This window comes from Eretmochelys imbricata, chromosome 13 (genome assembly GCF_965152235.1).
Source record: "Eretmochelys imbricata isolate rEreImb1 chromosome 13, rEreImb1.hap1, whole genome shotgun sequence".
In the NCBI taxonomy this organism is placed as follows: Eukaryota; Metazoa; Chordata; order Testudines; family Cheloniidae; genus Eretmochelys; species Eretmochelys imbricata.
In genome coordinates this window covers 20,197,787-20,214,335 of record NC_135584.1, presented here as the reverse complement: position 1 = coordinate 20,214,335, position 16,549 = coordinate 20,197,787, and the positions used below count along the sequence as shown (strand labels likewise).

The window sequence follows — 16,549 nt, the reverse complement described above, 5'->3', positions numbered from 1 at the left end:
CCCAGGAAAAAATCAACGCTGGAATCAGTGACTGAGCTGAACACTATGTAGTATTATTATTAATTTCTGTGTTAAAGCAGCCAGTGGGGTCCTAATCCAAGACTAGGGCTCCTAGGTATTATGATAATACAAACAATGACAATAATCAGGCGGGAGGAATATAAGACTCTACCACATATGTGGACTACTTTAGAGCAGTTTGGGAAAGGCACCTACTCGCACATATATCAGCATCAATATTTTAAAGTTATTGTGTCCATTAAACACTCACTGAGTTTTCTTCATCATCTTGATCCAATTCACGCTGTTGTGCTTCCTGACGTTTCAGTTTAACGTCCATTGCCTCATTAATCAAGTCCCGCAGGATTGACGCTCCTTTTGCGCTTTTAACAAACGGATGCTAAAAAAGTAGATACATTTTATAAGCAGCAAATATGAAGACAAAGCAGTAAAACGCTGTTATCCAGAGCTATGCCTATCCCTGCTGAATTACAGTTGGTGTACACAACCAAGTAAAAACTCTATAATAAACTTTTATTTCATAATTTACCCTTTTAGTGATGGAGAATGAGAGACCCATACTGAGTCACGCTAAAAGGGCATTCCTGTATGACCCTGCATTCATACTTTATTTCTGAACTGGCATATCTAGAAATGAGATAAATTCATGACACCCAAGATAACACTATGACTATCGCTTTCCAATAAGAGGCCAACAGTCTGCCTTCGTTATTTGCCTTCTGCTTCTGACATTCTAAGGATCAACTGAAAAGCCATAGAGATAATCCCTTGATAATGCTTCATGAACCAAGATGCACCTCTGTCATGGAAAGGAAGAGGTACTTTAGAGGAAAAAACTGGGGCTCCTCTAACATGGTGCAGAGGGCAGGTAACCTCCATCAGCTCAAAGACAGCAAAAGGAAGGTTAGTTATTAAAACGCAGAGAGTGCTTTAGAAATTGATTAGCTTTGCTTGGATCTCTGTAAGTAGTAGCCTCTGAGGCAGAGGTGGGCAAACTACGGCCTGCGGGACCATCCTGCTCAGCCCCCGAGTTCCTGGCCGGGAAGGCTAGACCCCAGCCCCTCCCCCGCTGTCTCCTCTCCCCTGCAGCCACGCCCCCGCGCAGGCAGTGCTCTGGGCGGCCGAGCTGCATGCTCATGGAGGGCAGCTCGGCAGTGTGTCTAGCTCCAGCCGGGCAGCGCGGCTGCCAGACATGCTGCTCTGAGTGGCATGGTAAGGGGGCTAGGGGGTTGGATGGGGCAGAGGTTCGGGGGGGGGTGGGGTCAGAGGACGGGGAACATGGGGGGCGGTTGGATAAGCGTGGGATAAGCAGGCGGCCTGTCGGGGGCAGGGGTGTGGATGGGGGCAGGGCCCCAGGCGGTCAGGGGACAAGGAGCAGGGGGGGGCTTGGATGGGTCAGGGGACGGATAGGGGATGGGAGCCAGGCTGTTTGGTGAAGCACAGCCTTCCCTACCCAGTCCTCCATACAGTTTTGGAACCCTGATGTGGCGGCCAAAAAGTTTGCCCACTCCTGCTCTGAGGTCACAGAACAACTAGAGGCAAATTGGGATAGCTAGGAAATGGAGGACTTTGACATAACATAATCAGATATGGCTCTTTTCTAAGCATAGGGTCAGTTAAGGGATAAACTGTATGGCTTAATAGTAAGTGCCAGGATTTCTCTTTCTCAAAATCTTGAAACACTGACAAAAGCCTGGGGGCATAAAGATGTGTGTATGAGTATGGGAACAGAAAGTAGGAGACGGTCTAATTTCTAGGGAAGAAACTAAAGGTTTAAAAACCTCACGCAACTTGATCTTACACTGTACAAGTTGTACAGGGGAAGCACGAAGGGAAACCAACATCTCAAATTGCACAAATACTCATTGCCTGCACTGCGGTTTGTTTAGTTAAGAACTCCCTCCGATACCCTCTGAAAGCACCCCAGGTAACAAATAGCAAACCTGGAGAAGCTGTGTAGCAGTTGCTCTTTGTTCAGGACTTTTCACAAGACACTGTTTTACAAAGTCCGTAAAGTTGTCTGACCAGAGTTCTGGCTTCCGGAATGTTGGAGGAGGATTTGTAGGAATCATAAAAATTGCCTGATAATAAAAATAAAATAAGTATTGTTCTAGAGTTAACTGATTTTGGAAATCTTTAAGATAAAAAACACAGAACAGACATAGATCAGAGCATAGAGACAGACCCTTGCAAAGTTATTCATGTACCAAAACCCTCTGTGGCTTCTCAAGTCTTTATGCCAATGCTATGTATATTCCCCTCCGAAGAGAGCAAGGGATTTGTACTCCGCACGTTTCCTCCTATGGCAAAGCCACTATTTTGCATAGAGGGTGACATCTGCTATTTTAAACCACTAAAAGTCCTTTACTAAAAATGAAAGAGAAAAACAGGTGCGTAATACAGGATACCCACTGCATGGACACATTCCACCACTCAAGGGATGGAACTCCCAAAAGAGGTTTGCCTCTGAAAAGTCCCTTACCCAAAAATACCACAGTGGAAAGCAATGGAGTAACAAAATGGTGGGAATTACCAATGATCTTGTTCCTTCAGAACATCTCCTTACAGGAACTGACCTCGAACAAAAACACTGGTGTACACTAAATCTAGTGAGAATTAGGATGGCAAAGATTGGAAACAATATGACCAAGTGGAAGCGGAGGAATGGACCCCACAGGCAAATGTGGAGACCCTAAGCAAAGACTGGAGCACTGACTGACACATTGTCCTCTAGCAACATGCTGTACTCCCAAGGAACTATTCGAGATAAGTGATAACACCAGATCTTGGCTGAGATTTTGGACCAATAAGCTCTGATGATGACCTGAAAAATTGTGTTTACTGGTGGTTGTGACGAAAAGATTCACTTTGGATCAAACTCAAGACTACCCATTTCCATGCATGCATATTCTGAACAAATCTGGTAATTTCGCATGCCTTGACACAAAAGAATCAAGTTGACAGATTCTCCTTTGAATATTGTTTTTCCCTATTTTACTAAATATTAAAAAGCACAGGTTAAAAAAAGAGCTTGCTCATTTTCTCTAGGTTAAAAGCTAGATAGCATCTTATAAAATGTTTTTTCAGCTAACTGCCAACAGAGGCTACCTGCATTCTGCAAGAGAGCTATATTTGAAGAGGCCTCAGTCCTTACCCTCATTGGATGAATATCTGCATATGGTGGTTTTCCTTCAGCCATTTCTATTGAAGTGATTCCCAGTGACCAGATATCTGCTACACAGTTATACCCTATTTCTTGGATCACTTCTGGAGCCATCCAAAATGGGGTTCCTATAACTGTGTTCCGTTTTGCCATGGTATCCTAAAATGGAAGGGGGGGGTGGGAAGAGAGCAGAAGAACAGACAATTTGGCAAGCAGAAGGAACAACTTTGCCAGCTATTCATTAATAAATAACACTCTCCCTAAAGATTATACACAAAAATGATTCAGTAAGACTGAAATAAGGAATTTTGCACATCAGGATTTAGATGCACTGGCAGAGCTGTGTGGGGACTCAGTAGAAAACAGTAGATGTTACTACAGTATGTGCTACTATACACAACTGTTTTGGTGCTTTAGTTCTCTGAACAAGAAAGCCAGAGTGTCAGCCCGCCTGTCCCTCCTCTGGGCCCCACTGCAGTGCATGTGCAATGCATTCATGTAGTGCTAAACAATTGAATTTAGCATAATCTCTCCAGTAAGTGTTTCACTTGTACCTGTAGGCTGAATGAGACATTTCTACATACACAACCCAAGTAACAATTTTACTCACTGTAAGTTGGCCTGCTACCCCAAAATCTGCAAGTTTAGCATGTCCTTCTGTATTTAGTAATATATTTCCAGCTTTGATATCTCTGTGTATTTTCCTCATAAAATGCAGATATTCTAGTCCTTTGAGGGTTGCTTGTACTATTGTAGCTATTTCCTCTTCTGTCAACTAAAGGGAAAAAAAAAGCAGTTAGATTGGTATCTCATGCTGAAGACCGACATTTCCTTGAAATACAAATACTAGATTCCCATACCAACTAGCAGAAAATTCTAGGCAGTTCCAGTTACCAAGATATAGTATTATCTATACACTGTACAACTGGTTTACTTGGTCTCCCTTCATGTATTTTGTGTGCATGGCCCTTTCGCAGGTAACTTGCTATTACATGACCAATGTGACTAGACAAGGTCAGCTATAAAAATCCCAGCACTGAAAAAATCAGTATTCTATTTTTTCAGACATACAGATCATTTTAACCAGAAAACATTACATTAAACTTGAAGGATCAGGTTAGCTACCTAGCTAAACATCCTGGTTTTTAGGAGTGCTGGGCACTTGCAGCTCACAGGACAGCTAATGAGAGCTCAGGATGCTCAGGAAAAATCAGGCCAAAGAACTACGCATAGACTACTACAAAGCTGCTTACTATAATATGTAATATTTAGAGTGGATACTTAAAACACGGCATTGTATAAATATGGATTGTAAGGGGAAAGGACATACTGTTTTATTTCGTAATCGAATTATATCAGACACAGATCCAGCTCCACAATACTCCATGACTATCCACAGGTCCGTGTTCTTAAAATAGCTGCCATAATACTTGACTACGTGGGGACTATGGAAAATTAGAGAGAGAGTCAGATATTATTGATGAAAGCAATTTTATAAATAGGAGCACAACATAAAGCACAGCCAAAAAAAGATGCTAAGAGTTCAGGGTCAGACTTGGGATCCCAGACTTCAGGCTGATATAAGAGTGCAGGAAATGCTCATATCCTGCATTTGGGGATTTCCTCTTAAATACCATAACAACCATTCCTCCCAGTTCTGCAATTTAGTTCCGAGACATGATGCATTTTACTAATCTAATAAGAGTTAGGTCTTTACAGTACACTAGATCAGTTTATCTTATCTACAGCTACTACCTGGCTGCCCAAGAAGCAATAAGCTACTCTATATTAACATATCAGATCACGAGAATGACCCTCTGTCCTTTAGAAAGAAGCCAAAGGCTGTCAAAAATGGAACAGTTATAAATGGACCAAAAATAAACTTACTCTGCTCTATGAATGACACTCTCTCATGTAAGAATTTAAATGTTGATATCAGAAGAGTTAGTCACCATGTAGGAGTCTCCCCAGAATGTTTGTGCAGAGAACAGAGCTATTCCATGATTCACTATCCCTACTGCTCACAAGTGTCGAGCAGTTGGGCAAAATGAAAGGTCCCATTTTAGGCCTTCTACTCTCTCTCTTAAAAAGAAAACACTCAAAGAAGCCTAATGAATTTTGTAAATTAATTCACAGAATACTTTATGAACTGGTTCTAAAAAAGTTACATTTTATTGAGTCAGACAACGATTACCAGAAGGAAGAGGGAACAGCTGTAGAAGTGTACTCAGCAGAATTATAAATCATTGTGTCCATGTTTTAGTACTGCAAATCTTATTCATATTAAGCTTTGTTGCTTGCTTGCAGTTTAAAAAATAAAGTTCCTCAGACTGGAGGCTTAACACTAGACTAAGTAAGGACTTAGAAATGGTATGTGGCTTTTAAGTATTTAAGCAAGGGAAACACTTTTGTAGCAGGAGGGCAGTTGTGTATATGATCTCTTCATAAGCTTTTCTGCTCAGACAGTTTTTTCAAAGGAAATGAGTGAAATCAGTGGGAGATACACAGGGCCTGGTCTTTCATAATACAACCACCCTACTTGTGCAAGAGGAATTTTGAGTGTCCTCCAACTTAGTCACATATTTTAATGCACAAAAATCTGCACACGCTAGTGATGGCTCTGCAAATGAGAATTCTGTCACCTTTGCAGACAGCACACTAGCCTGTACATATGCAAAGTGAAACACATAAGTGGAACTCAGGTGGAGGCATACTGAGGTGGTGGGGGGAAGGGAGGGGGAGAGAGAGAGAGAGAAAGAAAAAAACAAAAAAAAACATGCATACATCGCCTGCTCTTTCAGTTTTCCAAATGGCACTTATTGTAAACAAATGTAGATAGTCTATTAAACTAGACTGAGGAGAAGCCAGCATAAGAATATTTTTAAAAAAACTGGATGTAAATCATGTCTCTTTGATAAATGTTGACTAGTCCACCTCAGTCCAACAGCTGGTCTCACTTCTGAGAAGTGTTTAATACAACACAGTGTTTCCTAGATTCAACTGCTAAGCAGATCACATGCAATACTTTTCTTAAGGGGTTGCAGATGGGATTAATTGCATGCACTTACCTGTCACATTGCTGCATTATGGATATTTCTTTTATGATCTCCTGCAGGTCAGACTCAACAGGAACCTGTTTAATTGCAACAACTTGACCTGTTTCTTTATGAATAGCTTTGAATACACTCCCATAGGATCTGTAACAATCAAAATGTGAAATACTAAATACAAGCAATACAACAGGTTAAAAACTGGCACACTTTCTGGTTTACACTTAGAAGTGCACCATAATCTGGAAAAAAGGGAACATTGTTTAATGACCTCTCCTACTAAGAATATCTTAATAGTTGATTTTTTGAACACCACATCCAACTTGGACATAATAAAACAGGAGTATTTGCAAAACTTCAGTTAATCTACAAGCTCCTGGTGCTATAGTAACAATGAGAAATACCTAGGAAAGATGCTAATCACCATTCCCAATAACCTTAAATACACCTTTTTACCCAAACTCCAGCAAACTCATTTGTCTAAACTATTTTCAATATAGATTTAACTGAGGTGCAGTAAAAAACTGGTCTATACAGGTTTTTATATCATGCTCATCACCATAGTAACTGAACAACATGACTATACATCTGTCACTTGTTGGTTCTCTCATCCTCTCCCCAGAGGGAGAAACATGTGCACTGGAGTGTCTTCTTCTGGTAGCTTTTTCTCTCTGTTTGAATACAAGATATATCTGTTGATATATGTTTATATTAGAGAAGGCAAAGTGAAAAAAGTGAGCTTTGAACTTGGAACGGAAGGTGGTGAGGTTTACGATGGTCCTTAGTGTCTGATCAAGTTCATTCCAGTGTCTTGGACCAGCCCCGAGAAAGTTCCGTCTCCCATATAACAAACTTTATTCTTATTATTGAGTTCCATTGTGCCAGAGGAGTGAAGCTGTCAATCACAGTACTCATCCCAGAGCTTTAGACCATCTTGAGCAATACTACATACTTTTATATATTGGCACATGGTATAGGAGTTTCATATTTTGCATGTTTAAAATTATGTTTTCATCCATTTCCAAATAAGGTACAGCAACAATTTCCTATAATGCATACAGAACAACTCTTGAGAAATGAGTGGATGTCATGGCAATAAATTTGCCGGCAACAGGGAAGTAAACCCAACTGTCACTTATATCCATCTAATTCATGAGGTACAGGGATGGTGTCCAGATTATCTCAGACAGAGGTAAAGCACTGCAATAGTTTCAAAGATGCAGGAAAAATAGGATAACACAGGGACTTTGTTCCTAGATGAATTAATGCAGCATGGATTCTCACAAGACACGGTTCTGACCATAATATAGAGAAATCTTCAGGGCTTGATGGAGACGTAGCCAAGAAAGTCTCTATTTCACAGCACCACACAGTAAACATTGTATAAGATGTTCCGAGATAAGCAAATTAGAAAGACAAAGAAATAAGATGGGTTTGCCCCTACACTCCAATATTACGTTTTTCTACAAAATCAAGGTATTTGGATAACCCTCTCACCCCAAAAATTAAATCAAGTTATTGCTTCAATGAACAAGAGGATCTGAATAAGAAATTTCCTGTGAGACAGCAGGGCTTGGAATAAATAAGTTATAATTTCTTATAAAACTATAAATAAATACAAAAGAATTAACATAAGAATTTACTTTTCTGAGGCTCTCCATTTTTTATTACCAACCTCTCCTCCAACATTAGTGTCTACTATAACTATTCCTAAATCTTGTCTCAAACACAGTTGTCTGTCTCCACTGATATACTGTAATTCAAATAGACCAAAGATGTTCCAGCTATCTTGATGAAGAAAAACTTTTCCAGCATTAGTTTGTACACTGTGAGAGGTTTAGACTTCAACACTGTATTCAGTTATTGCGGTTTTAGAATTTCACACAGCACTTAACTGTTTAACTGGATGCCAGTTAGTAAGAATTTACAGTCCACCCATTTTGCCAGAACTAGATATTACTACAGGACACTAGTGTAGTGTCAGTTTCATGGGTTCATCTTGAAATAGACTACTAAGTTTACAGAAGTTGTCTCTCATGATTTGTTCAACATATCTTATTCAGTCACAGTATAGGATTAAAAAGAAGAGCCTGAGCATCAGAATGCAAGCTAACCTTAACTTTTATGTTTCTTCTAGTTAGCATCTTCCCCCTAGACTCCACTGAATTTCCAACAAGGGGTTTTAAGATGAAAAGGAAAACGTTTTAAATTTCAGTTTTCAATGTTCAGCATTAATACAACTCTTCAGGTTCTCCACTTAGGAGTAGGGAAGTATTTTTTTTTCCCCTCCCACACTTTGTGGGGAAATATGCCTCCCACTCTTGCTATTCTAGTGTTATGTATTTTTTGCTTGCCTCTGTGTCTTGGTTTACAATTAATTTTTGGTTTTTATACTTCAGTAACGAGGTGATGTTTTCTAGCTATAACCTGTACATTAAAAACCAGAAAAACAAAAGGGCTACTGTGTGTAACGCCCAACAATTGAAATGGTCATTTTTATTCTCAACAATTTAATTCTTCTCTTACTTAATTTATGTTCTACATTTTAATATTTGGATTAAGAGTTGATAACAAAAAAAGTTAGACAATTTACAACTACTTACGTTTTCTGATTCCCAATACTTTCCACTAGGAATGCTGATTCTTTGTCTACTTTGATTCAAACTGAGGTCACTGCTAAAAGGTATCATTAAAAATGCAGCTCCAAAGCCAACACTCCCATTCACTGACTGGAAATACGGAACTAGCAGTACGTATGTCTATAAAACAGTTTTGATACTGTCTTTATTGTTTTATCTAGTAAAAAGTTTGTTTATATTAGGGCTCTATCAAAAAAAATATAGATTTTATTTCCTGAGTGTCCCTTCAAGCATTTTTAATAGTTCCCCAGTTTAAAACTGGTGTTTACACAACTCAGAGCTTAGATGTAGGTGCTCCAATTGCAAGAAATATATTCAAAATGCCACCGGACTCAAAAAAAATTTCTCTGTTAAAAACAAAAAAAACACAACAGGTCTTCACAAATAGTTGGCCATTACGTGTATATGTTCTTGGACAGGTTTACATTCTCCACATTGTCTCAGACACTCACCCTTCTCCCAGCTTCTCCAGTACATCAAATACTTCTTCTGGTTGCTTCGTCAAACTATCTTCATCTAATTTCTTCAGCTGCCTGTATACATATAAAGATGTAGAAATCAAAGAGTTTAAGATTCTGTAATTTGGTTATTTCTGAGAACAGAACTTTAAATAAAACTCATTTTAAACCATGCAACTCTAATAATTTGACAAAAATACATTTTATCTTAACAATATAAAATTTAGTCTGCTTGAGGAATAAAATACAGTGGTTAGATGTAGTGTGAAGTAAACCGCATTTAGCACAATCAGAACACCAGGTAGTGCTATTTCTTACTACTACAAAAGGTAGTACGGGGGGCAGCGTTTTATCAAGCACAAAGATCTACATTTCCTCTCAGTGGCAGGAAACAGTAAGTAGTTCAATGCGGGGAGGGATAGCTCAGGGGTTTGAGCACTGGCCTGCTAAACCCAGGGTTGTGAGTTCAATCCTTGAGGGGGCCATTAAGAGATCTGGGGCAAACATTGGGGACTGGTCCTGCTTTGAGCAGGGGGTTGGACTAGATGACCTCCTGAGGTCCCTTCCAACTCTGATATTCTATGATTCTATGTAGTATCAGAATATATTCAGGATCATTTCCACACCATTTGAACATCATGATGTCTATACAAAGCTTGTACCAAGAGCCCACACAAACATTAAATTTATTTTCATGCCTTTGTGGGGGGGGCGTGCTTTGTGATGCACAAAGAAAAGGTTTGTTGGGGGAGGTCTTTTCCTTGCTTATTTTTCACATTTTAAATTCAGATTTTGTACATCTTGGAAGACTATGAATGACTGGAGAACTGGTAGGATAATGACCAAAAAAAAAAAAATTAATGAAACTGAAATCTCATTAACTGAGATAGAAAGTGATTTTTAGTCAAACTGCTTAAGTCTCCTATAGTTGAAACACTTAGGAGCAAAGATGCCTGAGTTAAAGATTCCTATGCTCTTTCAATTTTAAAATAAACCTTCTCAATCATCACAAAACAGCAAGAAAAGCACAAAGCTGGTCTTTGCGGGTTATTTTTAACATACACTACATACAATCACTACAAGGTTCCGAACATTCCATAAGGCCGTAAGTTCTTAAAACCAATCCTTTACATTATTATATGCCACTAAGTGACATATAATAGCCACAGGAAAAGATACATTGTCTCCTTTTAAACCGAAAACAACTCAGTTGTGGATCCAAAAGTCAAGCACAACCCCGTTATCAGCCAATTTTGATTCCCACACTTAAGCCATGTTTAGGATGAAGTATGTGCGTAAGCCTATAACTTACAAATAAACATCTGATGGCTTCTATGAGCTGGAGTTACTACACATCAAGACAGCAAATACAGTTTTTGTATTTGTGATACTAAGGTGGCTCATCAGACGCTTGTACAAATGTAAAAAGCTTTGATGAAGTTTTTGAAAACCAGGAATAGAAGCCACGCTGTGTTCATTTTCTATTATGTTTATATACAAAAGCAATATAGCAGAAGCAGTACACCCATGCGTTATATACAATGGCTTCCTGAAACGAAGAAAATATTACAAACAAGCAGACTCAGGAAATGGCGAAATACTGAAAGTAGTCACTAGCTTCTCTGCAAAGATAGGCATTAAACCAACAGAACGTTACTTGTTTGAAAGAAAAAAAATCAGTAAATAGTCACCATATAAGTCACCATTTCCAAGCAGTGTGAAATGTGGAAATCTAAATGACAGATACTATACTAAAAAAAGCATCTAGAATGAGACCCAACCATTAAGTATCAAGCTAGAATTTTAGAAAATCCAGGCACTACATAAGTTCATTAGAAGCCAACTTAACTTCTGGTTTCAGAGTGGCAGCCGTGTTAGTCTGTATTCGCAAAAAGCAAAGGAGTACTTGTGGCACCTTAGAGACTAACCAAATTTATTTGAGCATAAGCTTTCATGAGCTACAGCTCACTTCATAGGATGCATCTTAACTTCTGTTTCTACAGACACCACCAGAATACTCAGATTCTGAACTCAGAAATTCAAGTTTTATTTCATCATTACTAAAAAGTTCTGAATCAATGATGAGTGAGCCAATTCATTTAGAATATCCTATATTTTACAGTGTACATTTTTAGAGAGGGTTGAAACTATAAAACCAGCATTACTGTATGGACACGAACACTCCAACACTGTATGGACACCCACTCCATCTGGGTCAAGTATAGTTAAATGTTTGCATAAACAGTTATATAATAAATGCACATTTCTACTAGTAGAAATGTTACTCCATCATTTAAAGAAAACAACTGCTATCTACACCACAGAACAAAGGAAGCTGCCTCTTCACTTCATCATTCAAATATACCGTTAGAAGCAGCTGCAAGCTACAGATAGTATTTTGACAAACTGAAACTTCATTCAATTGCTGAGATGCCTCTAAAATATCCCCTATCTCGGGTTGCTCAAGTACAGCCTGCAGTGAAATGATAGGAAGGTAACAGCTTTATTCAAAGGTTTCACTGAAATCCCAAGATATAACTGGTCTTCACATCCAACAGATACTGCTGTAGCTGACACAAATAAGATAAAGAACACTGAGGGACATAAGTAACAGTATACAAGGTTCTGTGCATAACTGTAAAGAACAAACATCTTGCCATCATGCTAATTAGTTTGCACTACGACTAAACATTTTGACCATTTAATGGAATAGCCAAGAGTGCAAAGAACTAACATAATTTCACTTTTTGCCAAATATACATGCAATAGTGACCTTTACTGATGTATAACTTATTATTAAGGAGAGACATCCGCAATTAAACATCTAATTCATTATTGACTAATTATGCCTGATTTCCCACCCCCCCCCAAAACCAATTCAAAAAGCAACCTGACAGCAGACTTGACATCTCTTAGTACAAAAGGTGGGGGGGGGTTGTTTTTTGAATGCAAGACTTATGCTTCCATTTTTCAATAGAAAAGGTTTGAGTCATTTGTTTTTCCACAACTTGACAGGGTTTCCTCAAAGGGTGGAGGCCCAATTATGCTAACGTTGTTTTCACAAATTCCCATCTCTGCAAGCCTGATCCCACTATCAAACTAATCTAGTGGCAAAAAAACAAAAACCAATTAATGTTTTAATATTCCAGGCTTCTACCCCCCTGGGGTTCTCTTTAAAGCAATCTGATGCCCCTCATTCATTCAAAGTGTTGCCATTGGTTATGGTGTTCTACAGCTAGTCTCCATCTCTCCCCCTCTTTTGTTCAAGTTCCTCAATCTTACAAATGGACATAAGAAAACTGAAAAATTCTAAGAACATGTGGACCAAGCAGATCTAACCTAAAAGATAACACTGTGTGTAATGTCACAAGAGATGTACATTAATGGAAACAGAAAATTACCACAATCACCTGCAACGGCCACCACAAGTGTGGCAGAATTGTTTCTAAGGTATTTTTAAAGTGCATACCTCCTTGATCTCCAAGTGCTCATTTGTTGGGAAGCCAATCTTCCCAAATGTCAGATAAGACATGGCAATTATGACAGGTATGATGGAGTTCATGTGTGTGCACGTGTATAACAATAAAATAAAACCCTTAGGTACTCCCTTAAGGAGAAGAGAGTCTCTAAATCATCATCACCACTTGACAGACTTAGTATATCAAGGTCCAGAAATATTCAGTTTCTGGATGCACAGAAATGTAGACTGAAATTTATTTGTGACTAACCAATTAAACAGACATAGCCAGTTATTTCATTGCGTAGCACAGAATTTATCACCAACAGGAAAGTCCACAGGTTTGTTTCCCTCAACGAAATAATTTAGCAACAACTCCAAGCACCATACTCTCCTAATTAACTGATGTTTCATGCAAAAGAAAAATTGTAGATACATCAGTATCCCAGCCAGTGTAGTCTTCCCTATTGGATTATAGTAAAGAGGTACGATAAGATGATACCAGTTTTTCTTTGCTTCTTTCTATAATTGTAGCCAGCTTTTTTTAAAAAAATTGTTTTTCTTGGTACCTTGTATATCAGAGATATTTTGATTTTTTTTTGTTTCCTTAAAACTGCAAAAAAAAAATATTCTTAAAAGAGGGTTATAAAACATTTCTTTGGGTCTCCCACTGTGTGTTTGGTTGTCTGTTTAGACTGTAAAAGCCTCAGGGAAAGACGACTATCTTCTGAATCTTCTACCATCCTGAACAGTGTCACAATTTTAACATACCTGTTTGATGGTCATAAGACAGATGCCTTATATAGAGGTATCTTTGCTGAAAGATATGTGGCTTTTGTTTTCAAGGTTTGGTGTCCCTAACCCCTATTTGACAGAAGCTGGGAATGGGCAACAGGAGATGGATCACTTGATGATTACCTGTTCTGTTCATTCCCTCTGAAGCACCTGGCACTGGCCACTGTCGGAAGACAGGATACTGGGCTAGATGGATCCAGAATGGCCATTTTTATGTTCTGCTTACCACATTTACATTAAGTAGTTTGCAATTACTCCAGGTTACATCTTTCTTGTGTAATATTTAACCTACGGAAAAGTCTTGAAGTCTCTTACAATTAACTTAGGCTTGAATAAAGACTGGGAGTGAATGTGTCATTACACGAAGTAAAACTATTTCCCCTTATTTATTTCCCCTCCTACTGTTCTTGTAAAGTGCTGGAAATGGCCCACCTTGATTATCACTACAAAAGTCCCGTCCCTCCCCCCTCCCCACCCTCTTGCTGGTAATAGCTCACCTTTCCTGATCACTCTTGTTACAGTCTGTATGGTAACACCCATTGTTTCATGTTCTCTGTGTATATAAAATCTCCCCACTATATTTTCCACTGTATGCATCCAATGAAGTGAGCTGTAGCTCACGAAAGCTTATGCTCTAATAAATGTGTTAGTCTCTAAGGTGCCACAAGTACTCCTTTTCTTTTTACTAACACAGACTAACACAGCTGCTACTCTGAATCCTATTCTTAGCTTTCTATGACTTGTGGGAGTGTTAGAAATTCATCAAGGGATGATAAACAACTGAAGGAAAATAAATGTAATATGTACGGAGCCCAAGTATAACAATTACCTGGATAAATCTAACACTCCCACTGCAATAGGGTCCATGCACCAATATTAGTGAAGCTGTAGTGATACATGCTGCCTGAGGGAATTTTTAGCCTGCGGACAAGAGTCCTGTGACGCTGGTTGCTATGTCACCCATCCCACGGCTCCCTGCTCTCTCTGGGAAAACCTGGTATATCTAAGGGATGAGTCATTTATGAACCTGGGCTGATTTTAGAGGATTTAACCTTTCAGTGGGCAGGTTTTTTATTTACATTTCCCACAGCGCCACCCACCTCATCTCCCTCCCCCGCCTCCCACAGACCGACCCCCCGACCCCGCCTCCCACAGACCGACCCACACCTCCCCTTATCCCCCCCGCCTCCCACAGACCGACCCCCCCCGGCAACCCTCAACCTCACACAGACCGACCCACACCTCCCCTCATCCCTCCACAGACCGACCCACACCTCCCCTCATCCCTCCACAGACCGACCCACACCTCCCCTCATCCCTCCACAGACCGACCCACACCTCCCCTCATCCCCCAACCTCCCATGACCCAACCCCTACTCCCGACACCCACAGCCCAAGCCCCTCACCGGCGCGGATTGCGCAGCTGCACGGTCTCCATGGCGCCCTAGAGCAGCAGGGCAGGGGGCGCGCTCATTCTTCCATGACTCCAGCCGCTCTCTCCCGGCGCTTTTCCAAAGACACTTCCGCTTCACTTCCGCCTCCTCTCCACACACCGGAAACAAGGGGCGGGGTTATGTCACATGGTCTTATAGAAACCGCTGCCCCTCCCGCCTCCCGCGGCCGCAGGGGCGTGGTCCCTCCACTGGCTCCGCCCCTCCCCACTCAAGAGGGGGTGCGGGCAGTTCTCTTGTTCATCGCTGCTGGCTGCTTCAGAGTCAGCCACCGGAACAGGGCCGTGCATTAAGGGCTGGAGCAACAATTTCCCAGCAGCCCCAGCGCCTCCACCTATTTTGCATACCAGTTTACATATATTTAATCTAAGGTGCCACAAGGACTCCTTTTCTTTTTGCGAATACAGACTAACACGGCTGTTACTCTGATACATATATTTAAATATCCAATCGGATGAGTATCATCCTGATTGCATAAGGCAGTCACTTTGAGGCCCAGAACTGGGGAGTATGGACGCTGAAGCCCTTTGATCTCTGCCCTAGGAACCACCCCCATCCCTTCAGGCTCTGCTCTGGGAGCTGGAAGTAGAGCCCAGCAGCCCTGTTTCCTATCCCTCTGCTTTCCCATCCAGTCAACCTTCTCCTGAATGTGCACCAACCTATTATGGTTATTGGGCGACAGAGGACCTTAGCTTGCCCAAAGTTAATGGCCCTTAACCAGTGGAGAAGGGCCATTGAACCCAAGTAAATTGTGGGGACAACAAATGAAAAAAGGGGGACAGGAGTTACGGTTAAAGGTTAAAAATCAGGGAACTGGAAGGGCAGTCTGAGCAGAGAACTCCCAACAGCACCCACTGCTCCTTAAAGGTATCTAAGGAGTCAGTGGATGCTGCCCAGAAGACCTCTGCTCGCAGGCGTAACATAACAAGGGATCAGAAATAAGCCTCACAGTTGCACAGCACCCCACCATCCAGCTTCCTCCTTCTGGTGTGATGGATGGCCATCTTGGCCAGCACCAGGATAAAGGTGACAAGGAGGAGGTCTCACAACTTTGTGGGCCCATGGATGGGATGTGCATAAATGAGAAGGTGTAGGGAAAAGTGGAGCTAGAATCTCAGTAAGAGGTTCTGGAGAAGCTGGAAGAAGGGCTGCAACCTGATGTGCCATACATAAATGTGCACTAAGGTCTCCCTCTTGCTGCACAAAGGACAGGTGTCAGGGGAGTTTGTGAACTGCACCAGGTACATACTTGGGCTCATGTCCCTATGGAGGAGCCACCAACTCTCCAGCAGGCCATGAAATCAGAGCGGAGTACAGGCTGGCCACTGGGGTGAATGTGCTCCAAGGTGCCACTGGGGAAGATGCTCAATTATTCGCACAAGAGAACCAGTGTGACTGGTGTAGTTCATGAACACTATCTCCAGAGGCTAAAGCTAATTGCAAGAGGAGGGGCAGGGCTCACCATGTCAGCCCAGGAGAAGTGGGAGCTCCCCTCTGTTATTAGCAGAAGAGGGA

General features: G+C 40.9%; 1 protein-coding gene across 1 annotated transcript in view; it reads right to left on the bottom strand.

Moving 5' to 3' along the window:
• The window catches only part of STK4 (serine/threonine kinase 4), a 74,200-nt gene extending 59,074 nt beyond the window's left edge, over positions 1-15,126 (bottom strand). Inside the window, exons 1-8 of the mRNA XM_077831844.1 lie at positions 14,990-15,126; positions 9,326-9,406; positions 6,253-6,381; positions 4,515-4,629; positions 3,795-3,959; positions 3,176-3,343; positions 1,965-2,102; positions 272-400 (exon numbers count right to left, since the gene is read on the bottom strand). Coding sequence (XP_077687970.1) covers positions 272-400; positions 1,965-2,102; positions 3,176-3,343; positions 3,795-3,959; positions 4,515-4,629; positions 6,253-6,381; positions 9,326-9,406; positions 14,990-15,021 — 957 coding nt within the window. The 5' untranslated portion in view covers positions 15,022-15,126. The remainder of the gene's footprint in view (positions 1-271; positions 401-1,964; positions 2,103-3,175; positions 3,344-3,794; positions 3,960-4,514; positions 4,630-6,252; positions 6,382-9,325; positions 9,407-14,989) is intronic.
• Positions 15,127-16,549: the final 1,423 nt, after the last annotated feature.